This window comes from Juglans regia, chromosome 10, assembly GCF_001411555.2.
Source record: "Juglans regia cultivar Chandler chromosome 10, Walnut 2.0, whole genome shotgun sequence".
Classification (NCBI taxonomy): domain Eukaryota; kingdom Viridiplantae; phylum Streptophyta; class Magnoliopsida; order Fagales; family Juglandaceae; genus Juglans; species Juglans regia.
Genome location: NC_049910.1, coordinates 31,565,900 through 31,593,463, shown reverse-complemented (window position 1 = coordinate 31,593,463; position 27,564 = coordinate 31,565,900). Strand labels below are relative to the sequence as shown.

The 27,564-nt window shown below is 35.6% G+C and overlaps 3 protein-coding genes across 5 annotated transcripts; 2 read left to right on the top strand and 1 right to left on the bottom strand.

Moving 5' to 3' along the window:
* The first annotated feature begins 11,403 nt into the window (after positions 1–11,403).
* LOC109014658 (protein CONTINUOUS VASCULAR RING 1) lies at positions 11,404–17,526 on the top strand. 2 transcript variants are annotated; one of them, XM_018997160.2, is made up of 7 exons: positions 11,404–11,818; positions 12,734–12,786; positions 14,730–14,839; positions 15,715–15,882; positions 15,968–16,065; positions 16,557–16,683; positions 17,031–17,526. In XM_018997160.2, the coding sequence occupies exons 1-7, from the start codon at positions 11,672–11,674 to the stop codon at positions 17,126–17,128; spliced, it is 801 nt and encodes a 266-aa protein (XP_018852705.1). In that variant the 5' UTR covers positions 11,404–11,671; the 3' UTR covers positions 17,129–17,526. The 2 variants fall into 2 exon arrangements, with proteins under 2 accessions (XP_018852705.1, XP_035550268.1); XM_035694375.1 differs by having other exon boundaries at positions 11,464–11,818; positions 12,707–12,786.
* Positions 17,527–19,484: 1,958 nt separating this feature from the next.
* Positions 19,485–20,372, top strand: LOC109015051 (dynein light chain 1, cytoplasmic-like). The gene is made up of 2 exons (XM_018997543.2): positions 19,485–19,863; positions 19,981–20,372. Exons 1-2 carry the CDS (start codon positions 19,726–19,728, stop codon positions 20,122–20,124), a joined length of 282 nt encoding a protein of 93 aa, XP_018853088.1. The 5' UTR covers positions 19,485–19,725; the 3' UTR covers positions 20,125–20,372.
* A 574-nt stretch (positions 20,373–20,946) lies between these two features.
* LOC109014616 lies at positions 20,947–26,032 on the bottom strand. Of its 2 annotated transcripts, none has more exons than XM_018997120.2 (6): positions 25,812–26,032; positions 25,585–25,636; positions 25,066–25,140; positions 23,207–24,982; positions 22,842–22,986; positions 20,947–21,916 (listed from the first exon to the last, which is right to left on the bottom strand). In XM_018997120.2, exons 2-6 carry the CDS (start codon positions 25,612–25,614, stop codon positions 21,282–21,284), a joined length of 2,661 nt encoding a protein of 886 aa, XP_018852665.2. In that variant the 5' UTR covers positions 25,615–25,636; positions 25,812–26,032; the 3' UTR covers positions 20,947–21,281. The 2 variants fall into 2 exon arrangements, with proteins under 2 accessions (XP_018852665.2, XP_035550365.1); XM_035694472.1 differs by having other exon boundaries at positions 25,585–25,631.
* Between the last annotated feature and the right edge of the window lie 1,532 nt (positions 26,033–27,564).

Sequence of the window (27,564 nt, the reverse complement as noted above, 5' to 3'; positions counted from 1 at the left end):
AATGTGGAAATAGGACTCTAGAGCTCTATGGTTACACTTGGGGGATCAAAACTCCAAGTTCTTTCATTTCAAAGCTTCACATAGAAGGACTAGAAATGCTATAACTCAACTTCAAGATGATATGGGTTTATGGAAAGGGGGACGAGAATTAGAAGAAGTTTTAAGTTCTTATTTCTCAGGGTTGTTTACTACATCTAATCCAAGGGGAATGCCTTTAGTTATTGACACTTTACAACCTAAAGTTTCAGCATTGATGAATCATGATCTATTACAATCTATTACAACCTTGTTCCAAATGCAATCTATGAAAGCTCCTGGTCTAGATGGTATGCCTCATGTCTTTTTTTTTAAAAATATTGGTCTATAGTGGAGGTTGTTGTTGTCAAAGCAGTATTGATTTGTCTTCATTCAGGTAAAATATCTTAAGAATTAAATGAGACTTTTCTTGTTTTAATTCTACAGAAGGAAAAGCTTGTGAAGGTTACTGATTTTAAACCAATTAGTTTGCGTAATGTGGTTTATAAGATCATAGCCAATTTATTGCTAATAGGCTAAGCTAATTTTGCCAAAAGTGATTGGTAAAAATCAATGTGCTTTTGTCCTGGGTAGGCTTATTACTAACAATGTTTTCGTTGTGTTTGAGGTTGTATATTCTATTTGAAAGCGAATGAAACATAAAAAGGGTATTATGTCTTTGAAACTTGATATAAGCAAGACTTTTGATAAGGTAGAATGGTGTTTCTTTCAAAAAGTCATGTTTAAATTGGGTTTTGATGCAAAATGGATGGATATGGTCTTATCTTGTATCAATTCAGTTTCATATAAAGTTCTACTTAATGGTACTCCTATTTCTTTTTTTGGTGCATCGAAAGGATTGTGACAAGGGGATCCATTATCTCCCTATTTATTTGTGCTATGTGCTGAAGCGTTGTCTTTGTTAATTAAAGGTATTGAACGACGACATTTGCTTAGAGGTGTGAAGATTTGTAATGGTGCACCAATCATTAGTCATCGATTTTTTGCTTATGATAGTTTGTTGTTTTTTCAAACCACAAAGTCTAAAAATGAATGCCTTTGGCAACTGTTATGCACATATGAATATACTTCCAAGCAACAACTGAATTTAGAGAAAACAGAGCTGTTGTTTAGTAGAAATGTATGTCCAGAGAAAGTAAGTGATATTAAGTCGATTTGGAATGTACAATCTGTCCAACATCATGCAAAGTATTTGGGTCTTCTGTCATTTATTGGTCGAAATAGAAATAATACTTTGAGGGACCTGAAGACATGGGTTTGGAATAAATTGCAAGGCTGGAAAGAAAAGTTACTTTCACAAGCTGGCAGGGAAATCCTAATCAAGGCAGTTTTGCAGGCATTACCAACTTACATAATGAGTTGTTTTCAGTTACCTAAATCATTTTGTCATGAAGTGGAGAAGATATTTGCTTGATTTTGGTGGGGTCAACATGGTATGGAGTGAAAGATGCATTGGGTAGGTTGGGATAAATTGTGTACCTCCAAGTTTAATGGGGGTATAAGTTTTAAAAATTTGGAAATCTTTAATTTAGCATTGTTAACAAAACAAGAATAGAGGCTTATGCATGATTCTACTTCATTATTTTTTCGAGTTTCTAAGGTGAAGCATTTCCCTCATTCTATATTTTTAAAGTCGACTTTGGGCAACAATCATTCCTTTGTTTGGAAAAGTATTTTTACAGCCAAGAACATTCTCTCACAAGGATGTATTTGGAGATTCGGGTGAGGTTATTCAATTAACATTTGGCATAACAAATGGCATACAACAAACTTAATATCTTATCTTCCTGTTGCTGAACAAAATTCACTAGAAGATTCCATTGCTTGTTTGATAGTGAGTTTTGTACTTGGAATGAGACCCTAATCCGAATTTTTTTTTCCTCCATATGTTGCTGACCGGATAGTAAATATTCTTTTAATTTGGAGAATTGATGATCAGTTGGTGTGGGGTGGGAATAAAAATGGTGTGTATTAAGTGACGTCAAGTTACCACTTTGCCATTAATTTGCTGACTAACGAGAATAGAGCAGAAAGTTCTGTTGCATCAGTAAATTCTGATTTTTGGCAAAAGTTGTGGAATTTGATTTACCAAATAAAGTGAAGAACTTTGCTTGGAGGGCATGAAAATTCATATTGTGCTATTCAAGAGATGGTAGATAATTGTATTGGATATGTTGACAGTTTTATTACCATAAAGTCTAATCAATTATTGGTACATGTGGAATAGGTACTTTCTTTGAAACCTCTGCTTTTGGGCAATGTTAAATTAAATTTTAATGGGGTCTTATTTAAATTTTCTTCATTTGCTGGAATTGGAGTTATTTTAAGGGATGCTAAAAGTAAAGTGTTGATGACATTGAGTAGGAGGGAAATGAGAAAGTTTGAAGTGATTGAGATTGAAGCTCTAGCTGCTCTACGAGGTTTGCAAATGATTCTTCATCTTGGTATATCTATTTAATATTGGAAGGTGACTCTTTTTCTATTACTGAATCTATAAATTCTAGAGAATTGAACCTCATTATGCAGGGCCCTTTGATTTTAGAAATTCAAATTATGCTTAGAATATTTCAAGATTATGAGACTCTTAATGTTGGAAGACAGGGTAATAAAGCTGCTCATTTGTTTGCCTGTCATGTTTGGCTTGTGGAAGATACAATTCAATGGTGGCATCAATGTCCTAAATTTCATGTCTCAAGTATTATTAGATGTTGCAGTGTATTTGTAATATGTTGTACATATCTCATTTTACATGAATGAATTATGTTTCTTATAAAAAAAAATAAAATAACATACTCTCTAAATCTATCTCTATTCCATTAAAATATTTATTTGTAATTTTCATTTATACTCTTTAATTCTAATGGTAATTGAAATATTTATTCCTTATTAAAAGAAGCAAACATTAATTCTCTAACATTCATGTTATTCCAAAAGACATAATTTTCTAACCGTCCTATTTTTCCAACGGTCATACTCTTCCAACGGTCTTATTCTTCCAACATATATATTTTTTAATGATAATATTTCTCCAATGATTATATTCTTTCACTACAAAACAAAACATTTCCTTAACAGTTTTATTCACTTCAACTCAAGCTTCTTTATAAAATAATTTTTTCATTTTCTCCCAATGGATCGTTCATTTTTTCGAAAAATGGTACTTCTCGATTCAGATTCTGATGAAGAATTTGAGATAGCAAGACAACTTTTTATGGAAGAAGAATGACCAAACTCACGTATTGTTCTATAAAGTTATGCAGATTCATTAGGCGCGATCGATAGCAAGTCCACCAAAATCTTTTTCACGACTATTTGGTTGATTCATCAATCTATCCTCACAAATACTTTTAAAGGAAGTTTTGAATGAGTCATTCTCTTTTTCTTTATATCCAATTTGAGATAGAAACTCATGAAGCTTATTTTGTCCAGAGATGAGATGGTTCTAAAACATTGAAACACTCAACGATTTTATGATAGCATGCATAATTTTAATTAATATGATCATTGAATATGAACGGGTTGACAATGGATATAGAGAGTTTGAATACGAATAGATGGCATAAAGCACACATGAGTAAGTGTCACCCTGCCCTACAACTAAATTTAGTGAGTTCATTTAATGCCATCATGATATTAGAGATAGGAATGTCTATTGACAACTCCAAGCAGACCTCATCGACCACTTATGGAAACTATATAGTGATAAGATTTTATCATGTATGATTGTAATAATATTTTATTTTTTCTTTGCACTATCAATTCCTTGTCTTTTTTTAGAAGAATGTGTAACCATTTCTCCTATGCAAAAGAATGTAGTATGTCTTATTTTTTATTTACTCAAATCGTTCAATGGCCTTTTTAATGATTATTCAAAACCGTAATAATTTTTGTTTATATTCTATTTTTTTTTTGTTCTATCATTAAGAACCTCATATGTCCAACATAAATTACTCCTAAAATATCAAATAAAATATATGGTTCAAAACATCAAATAAAAGTCACTCCACAAGAAAAACAAGCCAACAAAAAATTAGCACATAAAATACATGACAATTAACCCAAAATACATTCCAAAATATACTAGTTTCTCCTAGCACAACTTGTAAGGATTTTCATTTGTCGTTAAAGATAGTATTCTTACAGTATTGGAGACATGACACTTGTATTAATCATCATAATTCGTTTTCTTTTTTCTTTTCTTCATTTCATACTTTCTCTGATAAACTAACATCTTCTCTTTCTAAATAAGCAATTCCTTTTACCCAAGACAAATTATCTGTTTGTCATGATCACGTGCTTCTTGCATAAGTATTAATTTATTATTTCTATGTTCCTTCGTCTCATTTAGTATCATGAGATAATCCAAATCCGTTCTCTATTTTCTCTTTCATTTCTCTTTCTCAGCTTTACAACCTATTGGTCGATCCAAATTTGTAGATGTTGCATGTAAATCCTCTTATTCACCTAAATTTACTGAATTTGGAGTTGAAATATTTGAACTTAGTTGTGAATTTTTCTTTGCATTTACTATATACATATGTTTCACCCAATTTGGATTAAATCTCAACATGCGCAAGTCTCCCTTGTCAATCGTGGTAAAAAGGCATCTCATCAGTGATGATCATATTCGTAAAAACATATCTCAACATTTTCTCACTTTACTGAGGGATTGATAGCTTCTTAATATGCGTGCCATTAGTTGCCATAAAAATCTTATAACTCAACTTCATCTAATCAGTTGCCACCAACCCTTTATATATCTTATACTATTGGCAGTTCGTAAGATGTGCTATTAATACTGACGTGCGTTAATTGTTCAAATGACAATATCATAGTTGCCCACAGTAATGGCATCCAGCGTACGGGTTCTCACGCTGATCAGGAACTTTGATAAAATATTCTCATGTCTATGACTTTTTTTACTAGATCGTGTTGGTCGATCGGCCTTGACATTCATCAACTACTCTTCCTCATTAAGCATAATAATAATTTCTAGATCTATTGGGACTCGACTACTTGCACAAGAGATAACTGCTCTAGATTGGAGTCTACGACCCGGAGTACTTGTCGATGACACTAACGGCTGTAACGCATTCTCTTGTGGAGAATCATGAAGAGATAGTGTAGCATCCATAATTTGCTATGCAAATAATCTGAAATAATTAACAAGTAACCGTCATTTAAGATATAATGAAAATTATCTACACATTGGAAATACATTAAAAAGGAAATACATTAAAAATGAAAAACATATGTGTCTAGTCGTGCTTATGGTTTTAAAAATAAATAAAACACAAAAATTGAACGTCTACTCGAGCCACACTCGAGCGAAGGTTTGGATGAACAATCTGTATGTAACTCACTCAAGCTACACTTGAGCAAAGGGTCGAGTGAACAATTTATGTGAATCTCGCTCAAGCCACACTCAAGCGAAGGCTCGAGCGAACAATTTATGTGAATCTCGCTCAAGTTACTCTGACTCCTTTAGTTGGAGTCAGGGTCGGAGTTACGCTCTGACACTTCTTTTAAAAAAATTGGTCTAACTAAAACGACGTTGTTCCTTTTAAATTGGAACAACGCCATTTTATTCACAAGTGGGTTCAAAACGTAGGACCCCCTTCATTTCGTTCTCAATTTATGGGAATTTTCCATTTAATCAAAATAAATATAGTTTGTGGACATCCCAAGAAGATAAATACTAGCAACTTGTCAACATTTTTTCCTTGTTGTGTGATTCAACGAGGGTCTTCAAGCACAAACCTTGAAGAGACATGTAAATCTTGGTAAGAGTAGTAGTAGGTGGGCCTGTAGGATGCTTGTTCGTATGAATGTATATAGGATAATTGAGTGAATTGGTAGTTGCGTGTGAACGTTCAACAATCCTTGAGGGATGCGCATATCTCTGTTCTTTTTTTTTTTTTTTTTTTTTTGCGCTAATGGATTCTTTATCCTTTTAAGACGATTTATTGTTCGAAGGTTGGAGTGTATTTGTTATAACCTATAGTTAAATAGTTAGGGAGACCGCCGACTCTCTAAGTCCATCTCAGGTAGTTCTCGAGTTAGTCAACTCATTCTTGAAGGTACCCCGCACGAGGTGAGTTGTGGGACTCAGAGACCCATTCTCAGAGGTAACTCGCTGGCAATGGTTATGGCAAGAGTGTCACCCTTGATCTCATGCACATTATTAACATATTTTGCTGAGGTGGTTGGAGTTGTGATCGGCTGTGTTGCTATGGCAGGTGGTGTGCTCGACTGCGTTGCTATGTCGAGATGTGTGCTCCATCGCACTATTGCAGCGGGAGATAGTGCTCGACCTCTTAGCTTCGAAGGGAGATGTACTTAACCACGTTGTTGCGGCAGAAGGCGTGCTAAACTGTGCTACTGTGGCGAGAGGTGAAAGAGACATAAAGCTAACATGCACTCCCAAGAGGCCTAGAAAAAGAGAATTTTTCTACTAACAGAAGGGGGATCATGGTCATCAACTTCTAGAGTGACTTCTGGAGGGGCTTCTTCTACCTTTATCTTGAGGACTCCATAGACATCCTCTTCTCCCTTTAGGCAGAGGGTCCTCATCCTCCATTGTACTAACCATACTCTACTGAGAGATACATGAGATCATGAAAGACTGTACACATTACCAAACATAGAAGATTTTCCTTCCAAACACTCATGGAAGTAAGCTTTATGTTGGACCACGTAAATCTGTGTCTCTCTCTCATTTATATTTCATTTGTTATTTACTTTCATGGGCATGGAGAGATATCATATCGATGCTTAAGCCACTATCGTGGGCCGATTAATCGCCGAGGATGGCCATTCTTCCTTTTCAACCTATACTAAAAAAATGCATCAACAATTGGCGTCGCTGTAGGATTGACTTATTCTCATTAAAGGAATTGATGAAGAACGATTCGTTGGCTCACAAGATCATCTCCAAAGAAGTATATAAGATCCCCTCAACTTTTTGCCTATTATTCATTGGCTCACGAGATCGTCTCCAAAGAAACATATAAGAATGCCACAACTTTTCACATGTTATTATTTATTTTTCATTAGAATTATTACCATAGAGAGAAAAAAAGAAGACAAAACCTATGCTTGGCTTTACATCACGGAAATGTGCAAGCGAAGGAATTAGGCGGGCAAACAACCCAACAACCCGCTGGCTACACAACGAAAATGGGTGAGCATCTAGCTCACTAGTGGCGGTGTAATGATACTGGTGGCCTTAAGGCATTCAAGAAACCACCAATGGACGGGACCTTGCCTGCCTAACTTAGCACAACATGCACGACCAATGAAAGCGGGCGGGTAGATCACCTACCAACTTTATGCACGCCGATGGCCAAGTAAGGACACCTGCAAGTGTGAGGCCCACCATGAGAGATGCCAAAAATCACCGATGGTGGTTTCTATCCCCAAAGATGAAGCTATAAAAGTTGGTAGGCAAACAACCCGTATTCTATATACATGCTTATGGCCTCGTGAAGAAGCCGGCAAGCATGATGTCTAACCTTCTAGTATTCTATGTTGCTACCACGGAGTCCTCACCCCACAAGGAGCTCAAAATGTTCGCACACGCATGGATTGTGCTTGCCTATCATCGCGGGGTTGGCCAGCAGCCTTGGGCTAGCCAGTCCCTCCTCACAAAAGAATATGGAGGTCGCCACGCCCGAACAAAACTGTTAGTGATCACATTCTAGTTCGTCAACATTTTTTGTCACCATCTTGAGGGACTTGCCGTGGTAGGCATGAGCCCATCACCAAAAGAAAATAATTGGCAAGTAACGAGCCCGCCACCTCGCCTGGTCACGCATGCGCACAACTTTGGAGGTTGGAAGGCAGGTAGCACTCCAGCCACACAACGACGAGAAACAATGCTTGCTCACCTCACCCAATCACGAGTCATCCCGCCACTCCTCTTCGTTCCCATAGATGGCAGCAATTGTTGATGCATTTTGTTGGTACAGACCGAAAAGGAAGAATAAATCATCCTTGACCATTGGCTCATGATAGTGGCTTGGGCATCGATTCGGTGTCCTTGCATTCATTCATGAAAGTAAACAACAAATGAAATATAAATGAGAGAGATACACAGATTTACATGGTTCGACATAAAGCTTACTTCCACATGGTGTTTGGAAGACAAATACACTATGTTTGGTGATTTGAACATTCTCTCATGGTCTCACGTATCTCTTAGTACAATGGAGGATGAAAACCCTCTTACCTAGAGGGAGAAGATGATGTCTCTGAAGTCCCTGAGATGAAGGTTGAAGAAGCCCCTCCAAAAGTCGCTCTAGAAGTTGGGAGTGGTTGTTAGCTTTATATTCATTCACATTTTCCCTTTACGTGTTTGACTTGGCTTTATTTAAACTCTTATATTGTCTTATCTTTCTCTTCTTTTTCCTCCTACGTTTGATGCTGGGCATATGGTAGGCTGGCCTAGTTTATTTTGTGCCCTAACAAGCTTTGTTCATTAGCTTATGATGGGTAGTAACATAGTGATGTCGGGTGCTTATAGAATTCTATATATTGGGAAAATAAATTTCTACAGAAGCTTATGAACCCAGTATCGGTGCAACATAAATTTGCCCAAAAATCGTTAATGTTAACTTTCCCTTAGTGAAAATGAGTAGGGATTGATCAAGCTATCTAATAACTAGTTTTTTTAATCTTATTTTTCTTTTTGCACTATATTATCTGTGAAAAAACTATTTTTCCGAACCTCCCACTTTTAGGGGTTGTTTGGAAAACATAACTCATCTAAAATTTTTTCATAATTTTCATCTCAAACATTACTCAAATACAAGTAATTTTTAATTTCAAATTTTCAAAATTTTCATATAACCATTTCCTAGTAATTATAATTTTCATAAACTTCTAAACAAAATACAAAAAATAATTTAACTTTTCCAAACCTCAAAACAAAAATAATAGGACAATGCTAGAGTGCACACCAAATGCGCACCCCAAATATGCACACCAATGCAAATGGTTTTTTTTTTTTAAACATTTTTTAAACATCCTTAATCATTAGGAAAAAATAAATAAAAAATACAATTTCATTAATAGTCACTTTTTTAATCATTAAAAAAATCAAAAAATCAAAAAATATGAATAGGCATATTTGATATACATATTTGGAAGTCATATTATTATTTTTTAAAATAATATTAAAAAATTATATTCTAATAATATCTTAATTTTAAAATATGTTTTATGCAACTTTTTTTTTCTCATTTTTCAAAATCCAATAAAAACTTTAACCTATTTCACTACTATTTACAAATATTTTAATTATTATATATAAAATTATCATCTCATCATCTTATTTCCCAACATCCCAAAGTTATTTCAATACTACTAGGGGCAACCGACGCGTGAAACCGTGGGGCTTTATATATAAATATATATATATATATATATATATAAAGCCATGTCAGCCAATATATTAAAAAATAAAAAATAAAACAAAACACAAAAGTAAACGGAAAGAGGGAAAACTCAGATTTCAATATCGCGTTTGGTCTGGGTGGAAGAAAAACTGCCATTTTGGGTCTACAATTTTGCTAAAGAAACTCAGATTGTTGCCCATAAAACTTGACTTATACTTCACTCCCAACTCAGATTCATCCCCTTTGATTTATACTGGAAGAAGGAAGAGATCGCCGTCGTCATCTACAAGTCTGGAAAAGATCACCGTAACTTCTTCGTTTTTCCTGACGTTGTCATGGTAGCAATTAGATATTTAGAGAAAATATTTCTAATTTGAATGGTTTGTTTCTGTATATCTCTTTATGAGTTTGATATTTTTTTTTCTTCCTATCATCTTCCACTGCCTCTTTAAACTCTAAATTGTTAGAAAAAACTATTAGTTAGTAGGGCTGTGCAGAAAATTGTAGAACCCGACCCGCCCGATAGATCCGATCCGACTCGTCTGAAAAACACGATTTGAAATTGTTTGAGGGTCGAACCCGCTAAATGTCAAAACGATCCGACTATTTATTTTCTTTACAATTCTTCTTTGTCATTCTTCTTCTTCTTTTCTGCACAACCCTAAAACAAAGCCCCACCAATCAGGAACAAAGTCCCAACACCGTAAGCAATCAAGACAACCAAAGAAAGAATTCAATTTCTTTTCCTTTTCCTGATTTTCCCACCAACCAAACAGATGTTGAAAAATTAAAGTACCTTGCTATCATAACTCAACTCGCCGAGATGTCGGAAGATTGCATGTGGGCTTTTTTATTGAATTTTCTGTCACTCTTTTTCAATGAATGCTTGTAATTCATCAGCGCGAGCTGTAGAAGTCAAAGAAGTTGTATTCTTCACCACCTCATCCAACCTAACCTCCACCATAGCTTGCATGTAGAATTTATGGAGCTAAGCTGCTACAGAAGTGTAAATCCCAAGGCTATTTTCAATGTTGTGTTGCCAATATGCTCCAGTAAGGTTGATCCACACGCCCCTTTGGCCATGTACGCGGTTGAATTTAAAAGTAATTTCTCTTTCTAAAAATGAATTTTATGAAATTGACAGGTTCCTTCAAACTTTGAGAAGAAACGGGCCAACCCGACTCTTGTCGGATTGGGTTGGATTACATTGTTCTGGAAAGCGGGCTGGGTCAAGTCGGGCCAAAACACAACTTGGATTGCTCAGGTTGCAAGCCTAGTAGTCAGTACACCAAATTTGTGGTAGATCTGTTCATCAATCACGACATAACTTGTTGTTTACTTTTGATGGATCAGCTGATATTGATAAAGTAATGATCATTCTTGTCAAAATCACCCAATTCCTTGTGAAAACTATCAATGATTTTGGGTTTCATCTAAACGAAGGAGTGAGAACTATGAGGTTGGCATATACAAACTACATATGCTTATGGTTGCCTTTGGAAATGAAGAAAGGAGGAAGGTGGATTTCGAGGGAGGTTTGGAAATGAGCGAAATTGTGATTTTGAGTAGTCTGAGAGCTCTGAAAATGGTTGCCTCTAGTAGTCTTGATTCTGAAAGACAACGAAAAAGACGGATGAAGATAGAAACATAAGTTTTGACAAGTTGAATAAAACGTGATCGTTTCATTTTTACCACATGGGACGCGAATGCCTAACGGTTTGTCTAGCCGGTTAGGAGTAACATTTCTCAAGTCCTCTATCTTGTAATCTACGTTTAATTACGTGAAACCTGGCCTCGAGAGGGAAAACAAAACAAAAAACAAAAAAACTCATTGGAGACAGATCATCAACGACAGCAGACAACACAGCAGGCTACAAAGATGAAAGTGCAATGTGATTGGATAATATATAATTAACATTGTTTAATCCGCCCCTTAAGTGGTGCCGCCAGACACATATCCTCGCAGTCCTCGCACACTCCATGTCGTTACCCAAAACGTTATGTTTATATATGTATTTAGTTTGAATTTAAAAATTTATTGGTAAGAAAGATTTTAGGGAAAGGGATTTGGGAGAGATTTCTCCAGGAAGGCTCCTTTCCTCATCTCTCTTCTTCAAGCTTGTCTCCTCTTTCTTCTTCTTCTTCTTCTTCTTCTTCCCCTCTCTCTTTCTGACTGCCCGCACGGTAACGTTGAAAACGTTCGGATTCCTGAACGGCGTCGCTTTGTTCTTCTTCTGATGGGCGACGACAAATCGGCTATCGTTATGGCCACCAGAGACAGAGATCGGGAGCTTCTCATCCCCGTCGCCGACTCAGGGGACGACCACGCCTCCTCATCCAAGCCCTCCTCTTCTTCCTCCTCTTCCCACCACGCGGGCCGAGAGGTAATCTCCCTTCTTTCTTTCTCTCTATCTGGGGTCTTCTAATCTTTGCTTGTGCTTCTGCTGCGTTTGCTTCCCTACGAAACTGATGGGGAACTTGTACTTCTTCATTAGGTTATGCTTATGCTTTTTTTCCTTTTCACTATTTAAACTTACTTTTTGGTCGGCCGTTGACCTGTTTCATAGTGTTTTCGGTTGTGATTTGAAGACAATATTTTGGATTCTTTTGGAGTAGTGCTTCTTTTGATTCTAATTTTTGTACTAATCGTAATTGCTCTAAACGTTATATTCATAAGTTAAACGAGTTGAACTAAACTTCGTTAGTCAAATTGTCTGCTGATTTTGATATGATCAAACGACTATTGCTTAAATTCTTCATTTCTGGTTCTATCTCTGGGTCGATCGAGTTCGTTGAGAAACTGAAAGATTTGAATTACGGTTTGTGTGAAAAATCAATGGACATTTAACAACTTCATTGTTCTGACTTGGAATTTAATTATGCACAATCTCTCAAGTTACGAAATTGAATAAGTAGATTTCAGGTTACCTTATCGACATCTCTGGCAGTAATGGATCTCACGTTGGTTGTCAGGCAAAATGCATTAGCTCCACGTGCTCCTGTTTGAAGATAGACTGTTAGATTGAAATAGCTTTTACCAAGGCATCTTCTAAACCTTCTGTTGTTTTGATTTCTAATTCGACCTAGCACTTCATATGTTGTTTCATCGACTTCAATTCCCAATAGCCTTTTATAATTGTAGTAGGTTCCACAAGTTGACTTTCCTATTTGTAGTTATTACTCCAAATATGTGTGTATATTTTTGGTAGATTGTAGTGCCATGAATGATTCCGTTGTTATGTTCTTATATACGATTAGTATGTTTCTGACAGATTCTGTACACTGTCTTCACTGTGTAGACCTTTTACAAAGTCGTTAGGAGCTGGGCTTCAAAAAAGTTCATGACTGGATGGTGCGCAATTCTTGCTTATTTTTCCTCAGTATTTTTGCATCAAGATGAATGCTACATACTCAGTATAGTTGCTCTGTTATGCATAGGAGCATTGAAGTTCACCCACATTTAAACTGATGAACTTGTGTATTTTTTTCTTCCTGTCAATTCATCATGACGATATTTTACAGATAAAGGAATCCGTTGGTACAAATTTTTATTTTTTGGCATGACTTTGTATTTAAATGTAGTGGAGTCAATTTTCATGACTTGTGCAGGATTTTGTTTATGATTATATTGAAACTATCTGCAATGATATTTTACCTGTTCCTGTTTTTGACATCATTATATGACCTGTGGGTTCTGAGAATTAGTTTTAAATGGGCAGGTGGTTTCCTATGGAGTTTCTTAGGGAAGCTCAACTTGCCACCTTTTCTTCCCCTTGTGTATTTCTTGGTTTCGATACTTTCTGTCATATTTTGGCTTTTTACTATGGTGGGGTGGCAATCTTTTTTGTACTCGTTTCCGTTGAAATTTTCATCTATTTTTAAACCACTAAATTTTATCTTTAACCTTACCAATTTTTTTTTCCTCGGAAGGGTTATCTTGGAATCTTTCAGTTAGCAGAAGCCAAAGGATATTATGGTAACATAAATTAAAAAAAAAAAAAAAAAGTTGATAGATGGATATTTTGAAATGTGACATTTCCAGGTCATGTCACCTAGAGGAATTCTTGGGTGTTCGAAGTTCTCTTAAATTTATAAGTCTTGAGGCATACTTAACTTGCACGTATTGGAAGATTGAATGCTTTGAATCTAACCTAGAGTTTATTGTTCATTATGATCGGGGCGTTTTTGAAACCAACTCCCCACCCAAAGGAGCTCGGACATGGACTAAAACTCACCCCCTTTAGTCGTTTGTTTTACTCCTGTCCGTTGAAGCCGAACAGAGAGAGGGTCTGATGGATTAAGAAGGAGAGAAACAGAGGAACCAATGAGCAAAAACCCAAAAACCCTTCATGGAATTAGAGCAAAACAGAGAGAATGAGAGAGGGAGAAAGTTACATTAGGCCCCGTTTGGATTCAAAACTCATGTCAACTTAGCTCATCTCATTATTACAACTTTTCCAAATTTCCACACAAACTTTTCCAAATTTCCACACAAAATATAATAAACAATTCAACTTTTTCAAATCACAAAACAATAATAATATTAAAAATAATATTCTAACAAAATTTTATTCAACTCATCTAAAACCATCTCAACTCATCTCTGAATCCAAACGGGATCAAAATAATTTGTTGTAAGGAGTATGGAGATAGAGAAGGGGGGAGGGCAGGAGTGGCTAGTTGGTTTGAAAGGGAGGGGACAACAATTTTCAATAGGAACGATATGATGAAGTGCTGAAAGAGATACATTTGACGGTTAGAGGGAAAAAAGGGAAAAATGATGCAATATGTTAAAAAGATTGTAAAATATATATAATATTAAGGTTTGGACAAGCGGGTATTATCCACCTCTGAGCCCTTTGAACGTGCTATGTCCTTGACCTTTACAGATTTTAGAGGAACCTACCCAGGCAGGCTGCCCATTAGAAGGTGAAAAAAATCCACCCATTACTCAGGCGGGAGGGTGGGTGGAGTCTGTCGTGCAGGCTGTTTTTATCCTGGCCTGCTGATCAGCCCATTTATGATGTATGTTGAATGAAATATTGTTCCTTGGGTAAGTAGGACAGCTCTCCTATTGATGAACTTAAGAATCCTGGTAGATTTAGTTTCTGATACTTGATTTACTTGCACAGAATTGTACTTGGAAAAGTGTGTGGTGTTCTTTTAATAATTTTTTAATTGTATTGTCCAACTATTATGAATGGTATGGTTTAATGGATATACTTTGCTTTTAAGGTCTATGCTTACTGTGCTTTCTGCTATTATAGTAGGTGCTTACTCTTAGCTGTTTTGCAGTGTCATCCTATTTCCAATAGCAATTACTTTCTACCTAACATGGTGGTTTATTCACTTTGTGGATGGCTTTTTCTCTCCTATATATGCTCAGCTTGGAATTGATATCTTTGGTAAGCATAACGTTTGTGTCAAATAAAAAGTCATTTCCTTCATCCCAGTGTTGGTAAATGTGTTTGAGATGTATTAATCAATTACTTATGAGAAATCATTATCTGAGGCAGCATTTTTGCTTGGCTTGTTTTGCCTTGTTTGGTTTGTACAGAATGGACTTCTCTGCGAAATTCATCTCCCTTTTATGATAGTGCTAGTCCTAGATGCTTCTGTTGTACATGATTTTAATGGCCTAAATGTACATGATTTTCTTCTTTCTTTTTTAGCAACTAGATAGGTTTTATCTCTTGTATACCACCTTGTATACCTGGGCTTTGCCTATTCTTATTTATACTACCGTTTAGTTATCAAAAAAAAAATTTCTGCTGCTAGATGCTTCTGTTGATTGAGCACAGAGAAGTTCTATTTCATGGAAAATTTGTAAATATTATGTTTTCATGAATCTTATATTCCTTTCTGAGAGTTCAAAATACATGATACTAAAGTTAATGCTACTTTGTCGACATGAATTTCACTGATTCTCATTTCTGTGGATCTTTGTTGCTAAATTTGTGGTGTCTATATGGAGTAAAAGAAAAGGAGAGGAAATAGAGACGTTTTCTATACCTAGCTGCAAATTATGTTGCTCTAGTATTAATATATTTTGTCATTTTTAGATTAAGGGATTAGGAAGCTTACTAAGAGAAACATGCACCTCTATGGGGTTTCTGAAGTTGCTCTCATTTGTCAAGAGATGGCCGTCTAGCTTCGTGCATTGAGCACATTTTCTCATAGATCGAAAGCATGCTTCCATAATTGATAATGTCTTTGTCAAAATGAACTGAACCTCAGTATCTTATGGAAGTTTTCACTTGGTCTTATACTTCTTGTGCAGGTCTTGGATTTGTAACTTCAATAACATTCATCTTTTTGGTCGGGGTGTTCATGTCATCATGGTTGGGTGCATCTGTCCTTGCACTTGGAGAGTGGTTTATTAAGCGGATGCCATTCGTTCGTCATATCTACAGTGCCTCCAAGCAAATTAGTGCTGCCATATCACCAGGTTTGGTTTGTGCACATTTTCCTGCCCATGTTTTGATTTAATCAGTTTCAGTGGAATGATATATATTCTAATCTGTTTGATACAGATCAAAACACACAGGCCTTTAAGGAAGTAGCCATAATAAGGCATCCACGTATCGGTGAATATGCATTTGGCTTCATCACTTCATCCGTCGTCCTCCAGGTCTGAAAACAATCTCTGTGGGAAATTATCATCGCTGTACCGCCTCAATTAAACATCATCCATTAATGTAGTGAAAGTATTATTACCTCAAATTTACCGCACTCTTCGAAAATGTGTGTGCTGCCACATCTCTTGGACTGGTGGTGGGAGTTACCCATATTAAATTGATGTCAGTTTACATGTGCAATCATTCCATGATAGAGGTGACTCAATAGTCTCTTGACAAGACTTTGTTCCCTGGATGTTTCCTAGAAATGTTTCACCTTCTCTGTTTTAAGAAAAACGACTCTCACATACAGAGAAAGTTCACAAACTGAATATCAGTAATTAGTTTTGGTTTAACAGTCTTTGCCCCGGTTATTAACTACTTTATCTTTGAACTGTTAGTTTGTCTTTGGAAGTTCATTTTTTATGTTATATTAAAATAGCCTATTAAGTTCTGAAATGAAATAGCATTTATACTGTTTTTCTCAATAAATAAATTAATGCAGAACTATTCTGGAGAGGAGGAGCTTTACTGTGTCTATGTTCCGACGAACCATCTTTACATTGGAGATATATTTCTGGTCAATACCAAGGATGTTATCAGACCAAATTTATCAGTCCGAGAAGGAATTGGTGAGTAATTTATTTCCTTAGCTGTTATTTTTATTGTTAAATGCAGAGGTAGGGAAAAAGTGAATTGTTGTCGACCTGGGATCACCTTCTTGCCCCTGCTTATAAAATATTCAGTTTGCAATTTTCACCCAACAGCACCAGAAAGCCATGTTCATTGAGTCATGGAACAAGAATGGTCTGTAAATGAAGATACTTTAGTTTTTAAGGGTTTCCCTGTTATTAATTTTTTTGGGGGTCCTATAATAAGTTCATTTTTTTCCCAATATAAAAGCGAAGAAGAATTTCTTCAATTGGACTTACCATCTAATGTAGTTTGATGTGAAAACTTCTTTACTCTTCAATTGCAGAAATTGTTGTGTCTGGGGGTATGTCGATGCCTCAGATCCTATCGACCTTGGATTCACGGGTTATGTCAGTGGATAGAAGTAGACTCAACAGAAGCTGAGAGCAAAGATGTTAGATGTAGTATAGTTGTCTGTTTAGTAACCAGGTTCAAATTCAGGTACGAATCCGTTCACAAGGCAGGAGTTGGAATTAGATTGCCAGAATCAGTGATCATTGAAGTGTGAAATTTCAATGGCTTATGTAAAATTGGTTCCTGTGTTGAATATGGAATCTAGTGTTTGCTTGGGTTCAAAATTGAGGCTCATAGGCTGTTTGTCTTAGGATTTCTTTTTTCTCCACGAGTAAAATTTGCTTTGCTTAAATTACCCTTCCGTGTGTACCGTAAATTCCATTGGAGGATATATTTACCTTAAATTACCCTTCCTTGGGCAGCTTTTCGATTTTGTAGATAAAGGGCAGCAGCAGTAGTATGTTATCTCTGTTTTCTGAGTGATCTAATTATGCACTTGCCAAATTCAGTCTTTATATGTGTTTACACGTATTGTTATAGGATATTAGTAAGCAGCCAACAATCTCATTGATGAAGAAAAAAGAGAACCAAAAACAACAAAACTTTCTTTAGGCCACGTTAAAGATATTTTAATACAAGATCTCGGGATATGTATATTTAGCATTAAGATATTTTAGAATCTCTCTAAATTTTAGAGTCTAAAATAAAGTAGATGGGTATATAAAATTTTACGCTTGAGGATCTATCAGAACACGTTAAAGAAAGGAGAAAATATATATTAAAATTTTTATGTTCAGTCATTTTTGTATACTCTTTACATAATTCACTAATGTGATTGGCTCATTTTTTTAGTATAAAATAATTATTTTTACCAATCACATTAATGGAGTGCATAAAGAATATACAAACATGATTGAATATAACAGAACTCTCAACATTTGCAATCAGCTCAAAACTATCAATTTTGGAACTCACCCCTAAAGCACCAAAAAAAAAAAAATCCCTTTTGCCTTTAAAAGTCTAAATTATCTCTAACAATTTAACAAAATGGTACATCCATATATATTATATATATATATATGTTAAATTTGACATGCAGTATATAAAGCTTGAAGCTTCCTAATTTCAAAAACCAGATCCTCAAGCAAAAGCTGCAGCCTCAATTTCAGCATTCACCACTTGCACAGCCATTAAGCAATCTGATTCCACAACTAATCTGACCCAAAATGAAAAACAACGAAAAATTTGATTGTTTACAAGAGAATACTAAAAAATGAAAAGCAATTAGAAAAAAGTGACCAAAAATTTGACCCCAAATCTCTCTTCTATTTTTAATTTCCAAATTTTAATGAAGATGTTTTGTCATTTTTTTTTTTTTATAGAGGTGCATATTGTATTTGTTTTTGTTAATATAGGGTTAATTGTCCAAATTAATAGTTTGTTGAACGATTATTACATTAATTTGAATGTAGTTTGAGAGAGTTATTGTTATTTTTTTCTAAAAGAAAATATCTTCCAATAGGAGGTTGACACGTTAGCTATCATTACTTTTCAAAGACTTTTTAAATAATGGAATTGAAATCCTATGCTAATATGAACTATTTTCTTTTCAAAATCCTTATATATTGTATAAGTGGTTGCACTGTCCAGTCGGGGATATAATTCGGATTTTTCACTGCTTGGGATAGTTTCACTTTATTTATTCCTCTTAAAGTAAATATTCGACCTCCATTAACTTTTCTTTCATTTTATTAAATTACTATATAGATCGATTAAATCAATAAGTCACCTCGTATGAAGATTTCTCTAGTTTCATTTTTTATTTTTTAAATTTAAGGAATGGAATATTTATTGCAGATGCCATTTTGCTTCAAATATTTCCCCTTCCCTGTTCAGGGACGTAAAGAGCACTAACATTAGATTATGCATCTACATATGCATCTACACATCATATATAATGTTTTTATTTTATTTTATTCTTTTTAAATTTATTAAAATTTTCTACTCATTATCTATATACCACACATTTAGCACACATTTAATAAGAGAAAAAAAAAATATAGTGTGTGGTGTGTAAAGATGATGAATAGAATTTTTCTTTAAAAAATTTAATGATACATTGTTCATGTTATTTTACTACTTGTTTCTCTCTCTTCTCCCCTCTCTAAACATCAACGGAAACAAACCATATCTCGAAACATTTCATTCTCCTTACCCTCTCTCAATACCAACGGAAAGAAATTTGAAAGAAAAAAATAATTTAAAAAAATAATAAATAATAAATAATATTTTATTATATTTGACTAAAAGATATCGTAGATATTGCTTTTAATATGCAAAATCTTTTTTCTTTTGTTTTTGATAATTAATATGCAAAATCAATAGATATGATTTTGCATATGCACAATGCTAGTGCTTGTATGATAAATGGACAAGTGTTTGGAAAGCGGTGCATGCAGACAAGAAAGTAGCCAAAAAGGTGGGGCGACGTGCCCTCCTCAAAGTTCACTCTTACTTATAAGTTGGTCACTTTGGACTGTGATCATGATGGAGATGGGGAAGCTTCTCGTTGTCTGTGCTCCAGAATCATAGGCACATAATTCTTCCTTCTTATTATATACATTCATATCATATTTGAGAGAAGGAATCGCTTCAGGGATTCCAAAAGGAGAGCCCAAAAAAAAAAGATGTTGGAAGGAAAAGCTAGGATAAAGGAAACAGACATGGCAGAGAATATGCAGATTCAAGCCATGGCTTGTGCTTCTCAGGCCCTTGATCTCTATGATGTGTTCGATTGCATCTCAATTGCTGCCCATGTCAAGAAGGTGTGTTTATTGCTTTGTTTCGATCAAAAGCTGTTCCAGTTATTCATCACTCATACACTATTGTTTACACTATTGTTGCTTAATCTTAGTGTTTTTTTTTATGGGTTGTGTTTGCAGGAGTTTGATAAGATGTATGGGAGTGGATGGCAATGTGTGGTGGGTTCGAATTTTGGAAGTTTCTTCACTCATACACCTGGGACTTTCATCTATTTTGCACTGGAGACCCTCAATTTCCTTATCTTTAAGGGAGCCTCTTCTTAAAATTATATGTACATACATAAATGTTTATTATCTTTGTTTGTGTGTGTGTGAGAGAGAGAGAGAGAGAGAGAGTCCTCGAGGCACCAACAGTATATTGTGGCTCTGGATTCTTCTTCCGCTCTCAGATTATGTACGATACGATGATAGACCGGTAGTTGAAACAGTCCTTATCCTCTCAATGATTGCAGCTTCTCTGCACTCCAAATATACCTCTGCAGTTTAACTAGAAAGAATTAGTTTATAACTATTTCAATTGTTATGCGTTTAATTTCCATTTACTAGTAGTATTTTTTTTTAAAATTATTTTTCACCTTTTTCTTTGGTGTCTTTCATATTTTCGAAGTCAAAAGTTCATTTTGATGATGATCATATTCCACATAGGCGGTAGGAATCTGTCTATCTTCTGTGCTTGTCACTTTCACTTAGGTAGTTTCTAGTATATAAACAATTACAACACGTCGTAGTATTCTATTGGTGAATGTTGAACAGCTGTGATTTCCCACTGAAAACATAATCCTCAATGACATGTTGAGCTTTAATGGCTTATTGAGAAGATTCACTTCAGTCTGTCTCATTTGGATTTGAAATTCACTTCAATTCATCTCAATTTATTATTATAATTTTTTTAAATTTTCACATAAAATATAATAAATAATTTAATTTTTTCAATAAATTGAGAAAAACAAGAGTGATTTTTCTAAACTGAAGTAAGAGTCCTGCTTCATTCTTAGAACAGTTTTCCACATAAAACCATAATGATCCATATAGAGTCTCTAGTTCTCGAGTGCACCCAGAAAATTTCATTTTAGGTCGTCTTGAATATTTGGTCTGCTTAACTTATTTTGAGAAAATCTAAATGGAAATACATTTGTCATTTGAACTCACCAAAAAGGGGAAATCCCAGGTTCTAAAGTAGGGCAAGTGGTGGAAGTTATAGTTCACATGCTAGGAGATATACGTTTGACTGCTTAAAAACATGTCATATGGAAATGATCCCAGCCTTTCGAAACTAGATGAAAGTTTCAGCTCTCCTGTCTTGTAATCAGCATTGCACCATTATTATATATACCGGGAAAAAAAAAAAAAAGCAGTAGTGCTATGCTGACCTCTCAAACCTATGTATCCAAACAAAACTGTATAATATACAAAACCACCAATTATGTTAGGACCTCCTCTATCAACCCATTGAAAACCAACTTCTCTATCTCATTCACAACTTCCTCTGCATCATCATCAGAAAACCCATGCCTCCAACCCACCACCCAGATTGCATTTTCCACTCCATTGCAGTTTATATCTCTCTCCAACATTGCAAGACTGTCTACACAAAGATTCTCACCAGCAAGCTTGCTGTAGCTTCTCAGATTTTCAACACCCTTACAAACTTCCTCCACCAACTTGTGTATTGAGATGCATGCTCTCACATTGCTCACAGGTGTTAGTAACAGAGGACGGGCTATCTGTGAAACTATAAGGCTTTTACGTTCAATGAGTTCATTTGCACATCCTAAAGTGAGTCTCCCATTGGCTACTTCCAAACCATCTTTGCCTGATATTTCAAAACTTGTAGAACTACTACCATTGAGATCAAAAAGCTCCACTGCACGACTGAGAAATGATGGACTGCTTAAGAGAAAAGCTTCGAGATTAGTTCCAGTTTTGAAACTTTTGGTATCTGTTTTAGTATGAAAGATGAGATGGTAAGCTTCCTCGGCGATTTTATCATCCATTTCATGTTTGGGGCTCAATGGTGTGACATCAGAAAGAGAACTTACTCTATTACTGCAATGCTCTGCAATTAAAACAAAAAAGGTTACAGAAACATCTAAATTGACGCATGAAAGTATATAAATTTTATTTGCCTAAAGAAAAGGGAAAATATCTATTACTGAATCAATATTGGTGCTCTTTTCCTGTTCTATAGAGGTAGAAGATGCAGACACTTGAATGGCTAATAGGTGTCTGTACGACTATGAAGGTGATAGCAGGGCCTTTTAGCCAAGGTCCCGATTTCTATGCCAAATCTGGTACTAAAGGAATAAGTCGTGAATATTTGGCTCAGAAGGATATTCCGAGGGACGTGAAAAGAACTTTGGTGACATATAGAGCGAAGATGCCATATTTGAGGTGTAAATGAGTTTTGTTTTGAGTAGTGTTTGGTTCCTTTTTTGTTATCTTGATTTGTACTGTGGTGGTGTTCTCACCCTAAGTTTGAGCTGATAAATGATGGTTGGTTGGGTTGAAGAAAAAATAAAAGAAAAGAAAACATTAATAAGGAGAATTTGAGTCCCAATACTCATAATACCTCAAGCCTAACACCCACAAAGCACCATTGACATGGTAAGCATTGATACACATGTCCAACCACTACTTGCCATGCCAGCAGTATAATACGAGTCATAAAAATTAGGGTCTTATGAGTAGAACTTTTCATCATAAAGTAACTATTGAGTTGCTCAATGAAGCATAACACTTGCACGATATTAAAATCTTAGCCTTTTTATTTTATCTGGTTTTTATTACATGCAGGCGATGTCACTACCATTACAACTACAAAAAAACATCTTTGTTTTTCATCATATTGTATCTATCCCTGTCTGTGATCAAGAGATGTGATATGCCTTAAACATGCAAATATTTATAACTAGTCACACCTTTTTATCAGTATCACTCATTTACTGCAGTGCATATAGCATAATCAAAGTATAGTATCTTACCTCCAAAATGACAGTGAGAGGCATCTTTGTCCACCTCTATAGGAAGTTGATCCCCCAGAGCAGTGTCGGTTCTTACCTGTGGAGAGCAATTTTGACTTCCAAGATCAATCCTCTTGTCATCTTCTTTGGAACTAGAATTCTCTATCTGCAAAGAAGAAGACTGCATTAATTTTCACAAACCATAGATTCTTCTTTTTCACAGTTCCATTCATGTCAAAACTTAGTACTGTATTTCTCATACTTCTAAAACCGCCTAAATGGTTTTCAAGATAATAACAGCTAGAATCTTGGTTTGACAGAAAAAACAAAAGTTGCAAAGAGACAATTAGGCCAAATCAAGTTAAGTTGTTATAAGGAAGACTCACAACTGATTTGGCTGCTTTAGGCTGCCTGACAGGCGTTGTCTTCTTCATCTGATTCTTTTTCTGATCAGAAGAATTAGAAATTGAAGTTTTTGTTTTTGAGGCGCGTCTCAAGATGGTGCTTTGGGTAGAACTTGGCTGCCCGGGAGTCTGGTTATTTATAATGTTTGATCCCTTTTTCGGCTTTATAGAGTTCGCCTTGGCGTGATCTTCAGATCTTGAGACAATTTTAGCTCTCACATTCTCCATCTCCGGTGGTTTCCTGCTGGCAGAAGCAACTTTTTGAAGCATATCAGCTTTCTTGCCAATTGCTTCTTTTTTCTGTCGTGTGCGATCTACAAGACCAGAAGCTTTCAGCTTAATTGAATCTTTTTCTCTAAACTTGACTTCTTTCTCTTCTCTTTTCATAAGTACTTCTTTATGTCGTTTAGCTCCTTCTTCCAAGCTAATCATTTTTATTGGAGTCTCTGCTGCTTCCATCTTGCCTTTCTTGGAACTCAAAGCTCCTTTGCGAGTTTTGGAAGTAGGCTCTTCTTTTGTTTTCGGTTTTGTGAGGATTGCTTTGGTGTTCAAAGATTCCTCTTCCTGCAGCACTGGTGTGTGGAGCTCCTCCAACTGGCATGAGACACGCGTAGGTTTAATAAGAACAACAGGCGGTATCTCATCAATCAACCTGTGTCTGGAATGGAAATCACTGGAATGGTAGGAATAAGGCTTAAGCTCTTTGGCAGATTTGCTTTTCAGAAGTCCTTTGAGTTGCATGGTTTCAAGTATTTTCTCCAGTTTCCTCAGCTCTGGATCCACATGCTGTGCCATAGATTGGGGCTTGCTTCCATTCGGCATATCAATATCAAAAAGCAGCCTTCGCTGACTTGAAATTCTTTCACTCTCCAAATGTTCTTGGAGAGTGGCATGCCGTGGCTTTGAAGGGAGCTCTTCTAGACCCATAAGCTTGGCAATCAAATTTGGAGTTTTTGACTTCTTCTGTGAAGCAGTTGATGAAAGAGAGGATTCGGTAGAACAAAAATCACTTGAATGAACCATCAAAGACTTGTTTGAGCTCGTGGAAGGGATCTCTGAAGCCGTGTCCGAGTCTCTTTGAGTAAGAAAACCCATTTCTTCAGAGGATGGGTTTGGCAATAGATTCTGCCTAGCAAGGCTGTCATTGATCACTTTCTTAAGCTCCTCGATGTTGTGATTCCTTGAAGAGCCATCAACTGAAACTCTTGGATTTTGAAATCCCTCTGGGAGCTTGTGATACCCAAATTTACTAGAATATGTTCTCTTAATCCCCATTTCATCAATCCTTCTCCTTTCTGACTTCTCATTCTTCTTCCTTTTCAATCGACCCATATAATCTGAAGCTTCTTGCAACTTTCCTAGCATGATTAGAGACTCCTGCAGATCAAGAGCTTCTTTCAACAAATCTTTTGCAATATCTTTAGATTGCCCATCATATCTCACTCCTTTGGACCACGAGTCAATCGTCTGGTTCAGTTTCTGAGCTCCTCTGGAGACTTCCATGACTTGAAAGGAGGATGGACTAGGAACTTCTTCTGTCAACCCTTTGGAGAGCATCTCCTTTTTATCTGCCTTGTGTGAAATGGACGTATTTGAGTTCTTTGGTAATCTTCGGCTTTCGATCTTATGCTCTATTTTCTCACTGCTTGTCCTTGATTTTCTCATTGTCTTACAATCTACAATTCCTTTTGGATCGTCACATGTGACAAATGATCTATACACCGCTGATCTCAGCCTGTCTTGAGGCATATTCTGGAACTGAAGATTACATTGACAGAGTCATATGCAACTAATAGTCTAATATATTCACGGATCCAAAAAAATACCGATTGAATACTTACTTGGTTTGAAGGAATCTGACCAAACGTTTGCAGCTCAAGGTTGTCTGTAACAGAGAAAAATATACTTGTCCGGCTCTGGTAAGAAACACAGAGGAACAAATAATAAGGTGCTGACAAAACAATCGAAAGCAATGTCTTAAAAAAGAATGAATATATCATTCTCCTTCTGAAAATTTCAAACATGAACTACTGGATATGTCCAATACATAAAGTTCCATCTTTTTCCTGTCGGTATTTTCTCATCCAACTTAGTTTTTGAACTAGCTAATCAACCTTGTATCCCTTGAGAGAGGGGGCGGTTGTATTGAAGTTTTTTAAGGTGAAGACCTTGAACACAAAACATTAGCTGAAAAGTGATAATACAAAAAGAAAAAACAAATAGAAAGGATGAGCTCTCTCTGTGACAATTGACATAAAGCAACTGAATTATGACATGATGATAATTGAAGATGTATGTCGACTTAAAACAAATTGAAAGCAGAACTTTCATGTGCCCATTAAAACTTGAAGAGTACTTACCTGAGTACTTAGGTTGTTCTTTCCCGGCATTGATCAATTTTATTATTCTGTTCTGTCATGAGAAAACAACTACATAAGACAGAATTTGAAAGGAAAAACAAAACACAGAGAGAGAGAGAGAGAGAGAGAGAGAGAGAGAGAGAGAGAGAGTGCATAAAACAAGCACAACACAAAACCGTATTCCATATCATAATCATTTACATGATAAAGAATACATTCATAATTACCTGACTTGTTCTTTCTCAGCATTAACCCATTGGAAAACGCAGAACCCAAATGAGAATACATAAAAAAAGAAAAGTCAGAAGGGGAGAGGAGAGAAGAGCAGATCAAGACCCAGAACCAGTTTCAACGAAAGCTCATCTGAAAGTGAGCTTGGAGAGACAGAGATCCGGAGAGTAGGAGCAGAACAGTCGGTGCATTGACTTTGTACAAGTGCACCAGCTTTGATGTCTCAAGGCAAAGAGAGTCAGTCGTATGGCTATACGGTGTATAGTATACGGTGCCCTTGCTTTGTATATTGGGTTTTATGGGACAAGAAAAATTTTGAGAGATTCTGAGTGTCGTTACCGTACTCGTGTTTGAGTGCCGAAAAAGGCAAATGAAGGAGGGAAGGTAGGTAGGTAACCTGTGCTGTAAACTCGGATGAGGAACTACCTCCCTCCCAGTCAGCAGTCTATTCTATTCTTAATTAATTAATATTAATCCTTTATAATTTTTTGTAAGGGAGTAGTTTTAAAATCATTGGTATTTACTATTTATTAAGCATAAAATTTAAAATATATTTTTTTATTTCAAATTATATTGGCAAATTGAAAGAGCAAAACACCTTATATTTGTTATGAACTCACTATGTAGAATTCACCCTTAAAAACTAACTTACAAGAAAAAGGTACCTAGGAACTTATAAACCATCAATCAATCTCATACTTAGTCGATGTGGGATCGTAACAACCATCATGCTCCACAACCGACGTCCACGGCGGTCCCGGCACTCACACGGGCTGGCTGTGGGCTAGGTCTTTTCCTAACTCCGGGCGAACACTGTCATGCCGACATCACCCCTGTATCGCATGATTACAACCGTCGCAATATGACCTTAAATGTGGGGTAGTTCTGATACCATTTGTTATGAATCCACTAGGTAGAGCTCACTATTAAAAACTAATTTACAAAGAAAGGATGTCTAGGGGTTTATAAACCATCAACTAATCCCATAGTTAATCAATGTGAGATCGTAACAATATTTCACAGTATATGTAGGTAATGCTTGTAGAATTAAATGTTGTAATAATACATTCATACCTTCCTGGCTCGTAAACCAAACAAAAAAAATTGATTGATGTTTCAAAATTTTTTTTTCCCTTTTGGGCAATAACTAAATATAAGATTTTTTTTAAAAAAAAATTATTAATTGACTATTTTGTATTTAAATAATGCATACTCTATGAAAGCTGATAATGTGTATAATTTATTTAATCTTATCCTATACAGCCAGCCCACTCTTTGTTCTTTTCGTTTTTCTAACAGCTGACTTTAGATTTAGGAGAGGATTAGACAACGAGTTGAAATGAGATGAGATAAGATGAGATGAGATTTAAAAGTTAAATAAAATATTATTAAAATATATTTTTTAAATATTATTTTTATTTTAAAATTTGAAAAGTTAAATTGTTTATCATATCTTATTTAAAAGTTTGAAAAAATTGTAATGATTAGATGAAATAAATTAAAATAAAATCTAAACAACCGACCGGCCTTAATCTAAATAAAAGCCCACATCTTTTAGGTTTGAGCTTTGCTAATCATCATCTCCACACACCACACACCATATTTTTTTTTAGTAAACGCATCTTTTGTACTTTGAATCATAAATTTTTTATTTTTTAAAATGTCAAAATTACCCATCTTGACATGGACTTGTACTTATATAAACATATCACGATACATTTTTATTTCTCTTCTTAGGCAGTGCTGAAT

Coding starts and splice junctions, on each gene's coding strand:
- LOC109014658 (XM_018997160.2), top strand. CDS start 11,672: ATGGGCGACGACAAATCGGCTATCGTTATGGCCACCAGAGACAGAGAT. Junction 11,819..12,733: donor CCCACCACGCGGGCCGAGAG/GTAATCTCCCTT, acceptor TTCACTGTGTAG/ACCTTTTACAAAGTCGTTAG. Junction 14,840..15,714: donor GCTTGGAATTGATATCTTTG/GTAAGCATAACG, acceptor CTTCTTGTGCAG/GTCTTGGATTTGTAACTTCA.
- LOC109015051 (XM_018997543.2), top strand. CDS start 19,726: ATGTTGGAAGGAAAAGCTAGGATAAAGGAAACAGACATGGCAGAGAAT. Junction 19,864..19,980: donor TTGCTGCCCATGTCAAGAAG/GTGTGTTTATTG, acceptor TTGTGTTTGCAG/GAGTTTGATAAGATGTATGG.
- LOC109014616 (XM_018997120.2), bottom strand. CDS start 25,614: ATGCCGGGAAAGAACAACCTAAGTACTCAG. Junction 25,141..25,584: donor AGAACAACCTAAGTACTCAG/GTAAGTACTCTT, acceptor GTTTCTTACCAG/AGCCGGACAAGTATATTTTT. Junction 21,917..22,841: donor CTCTCACTGTCATTTTGGAG/GTAAGATACTAT, acceptor TTTTAATTGCAG/AGCATTGCAGTAATAGAGTA.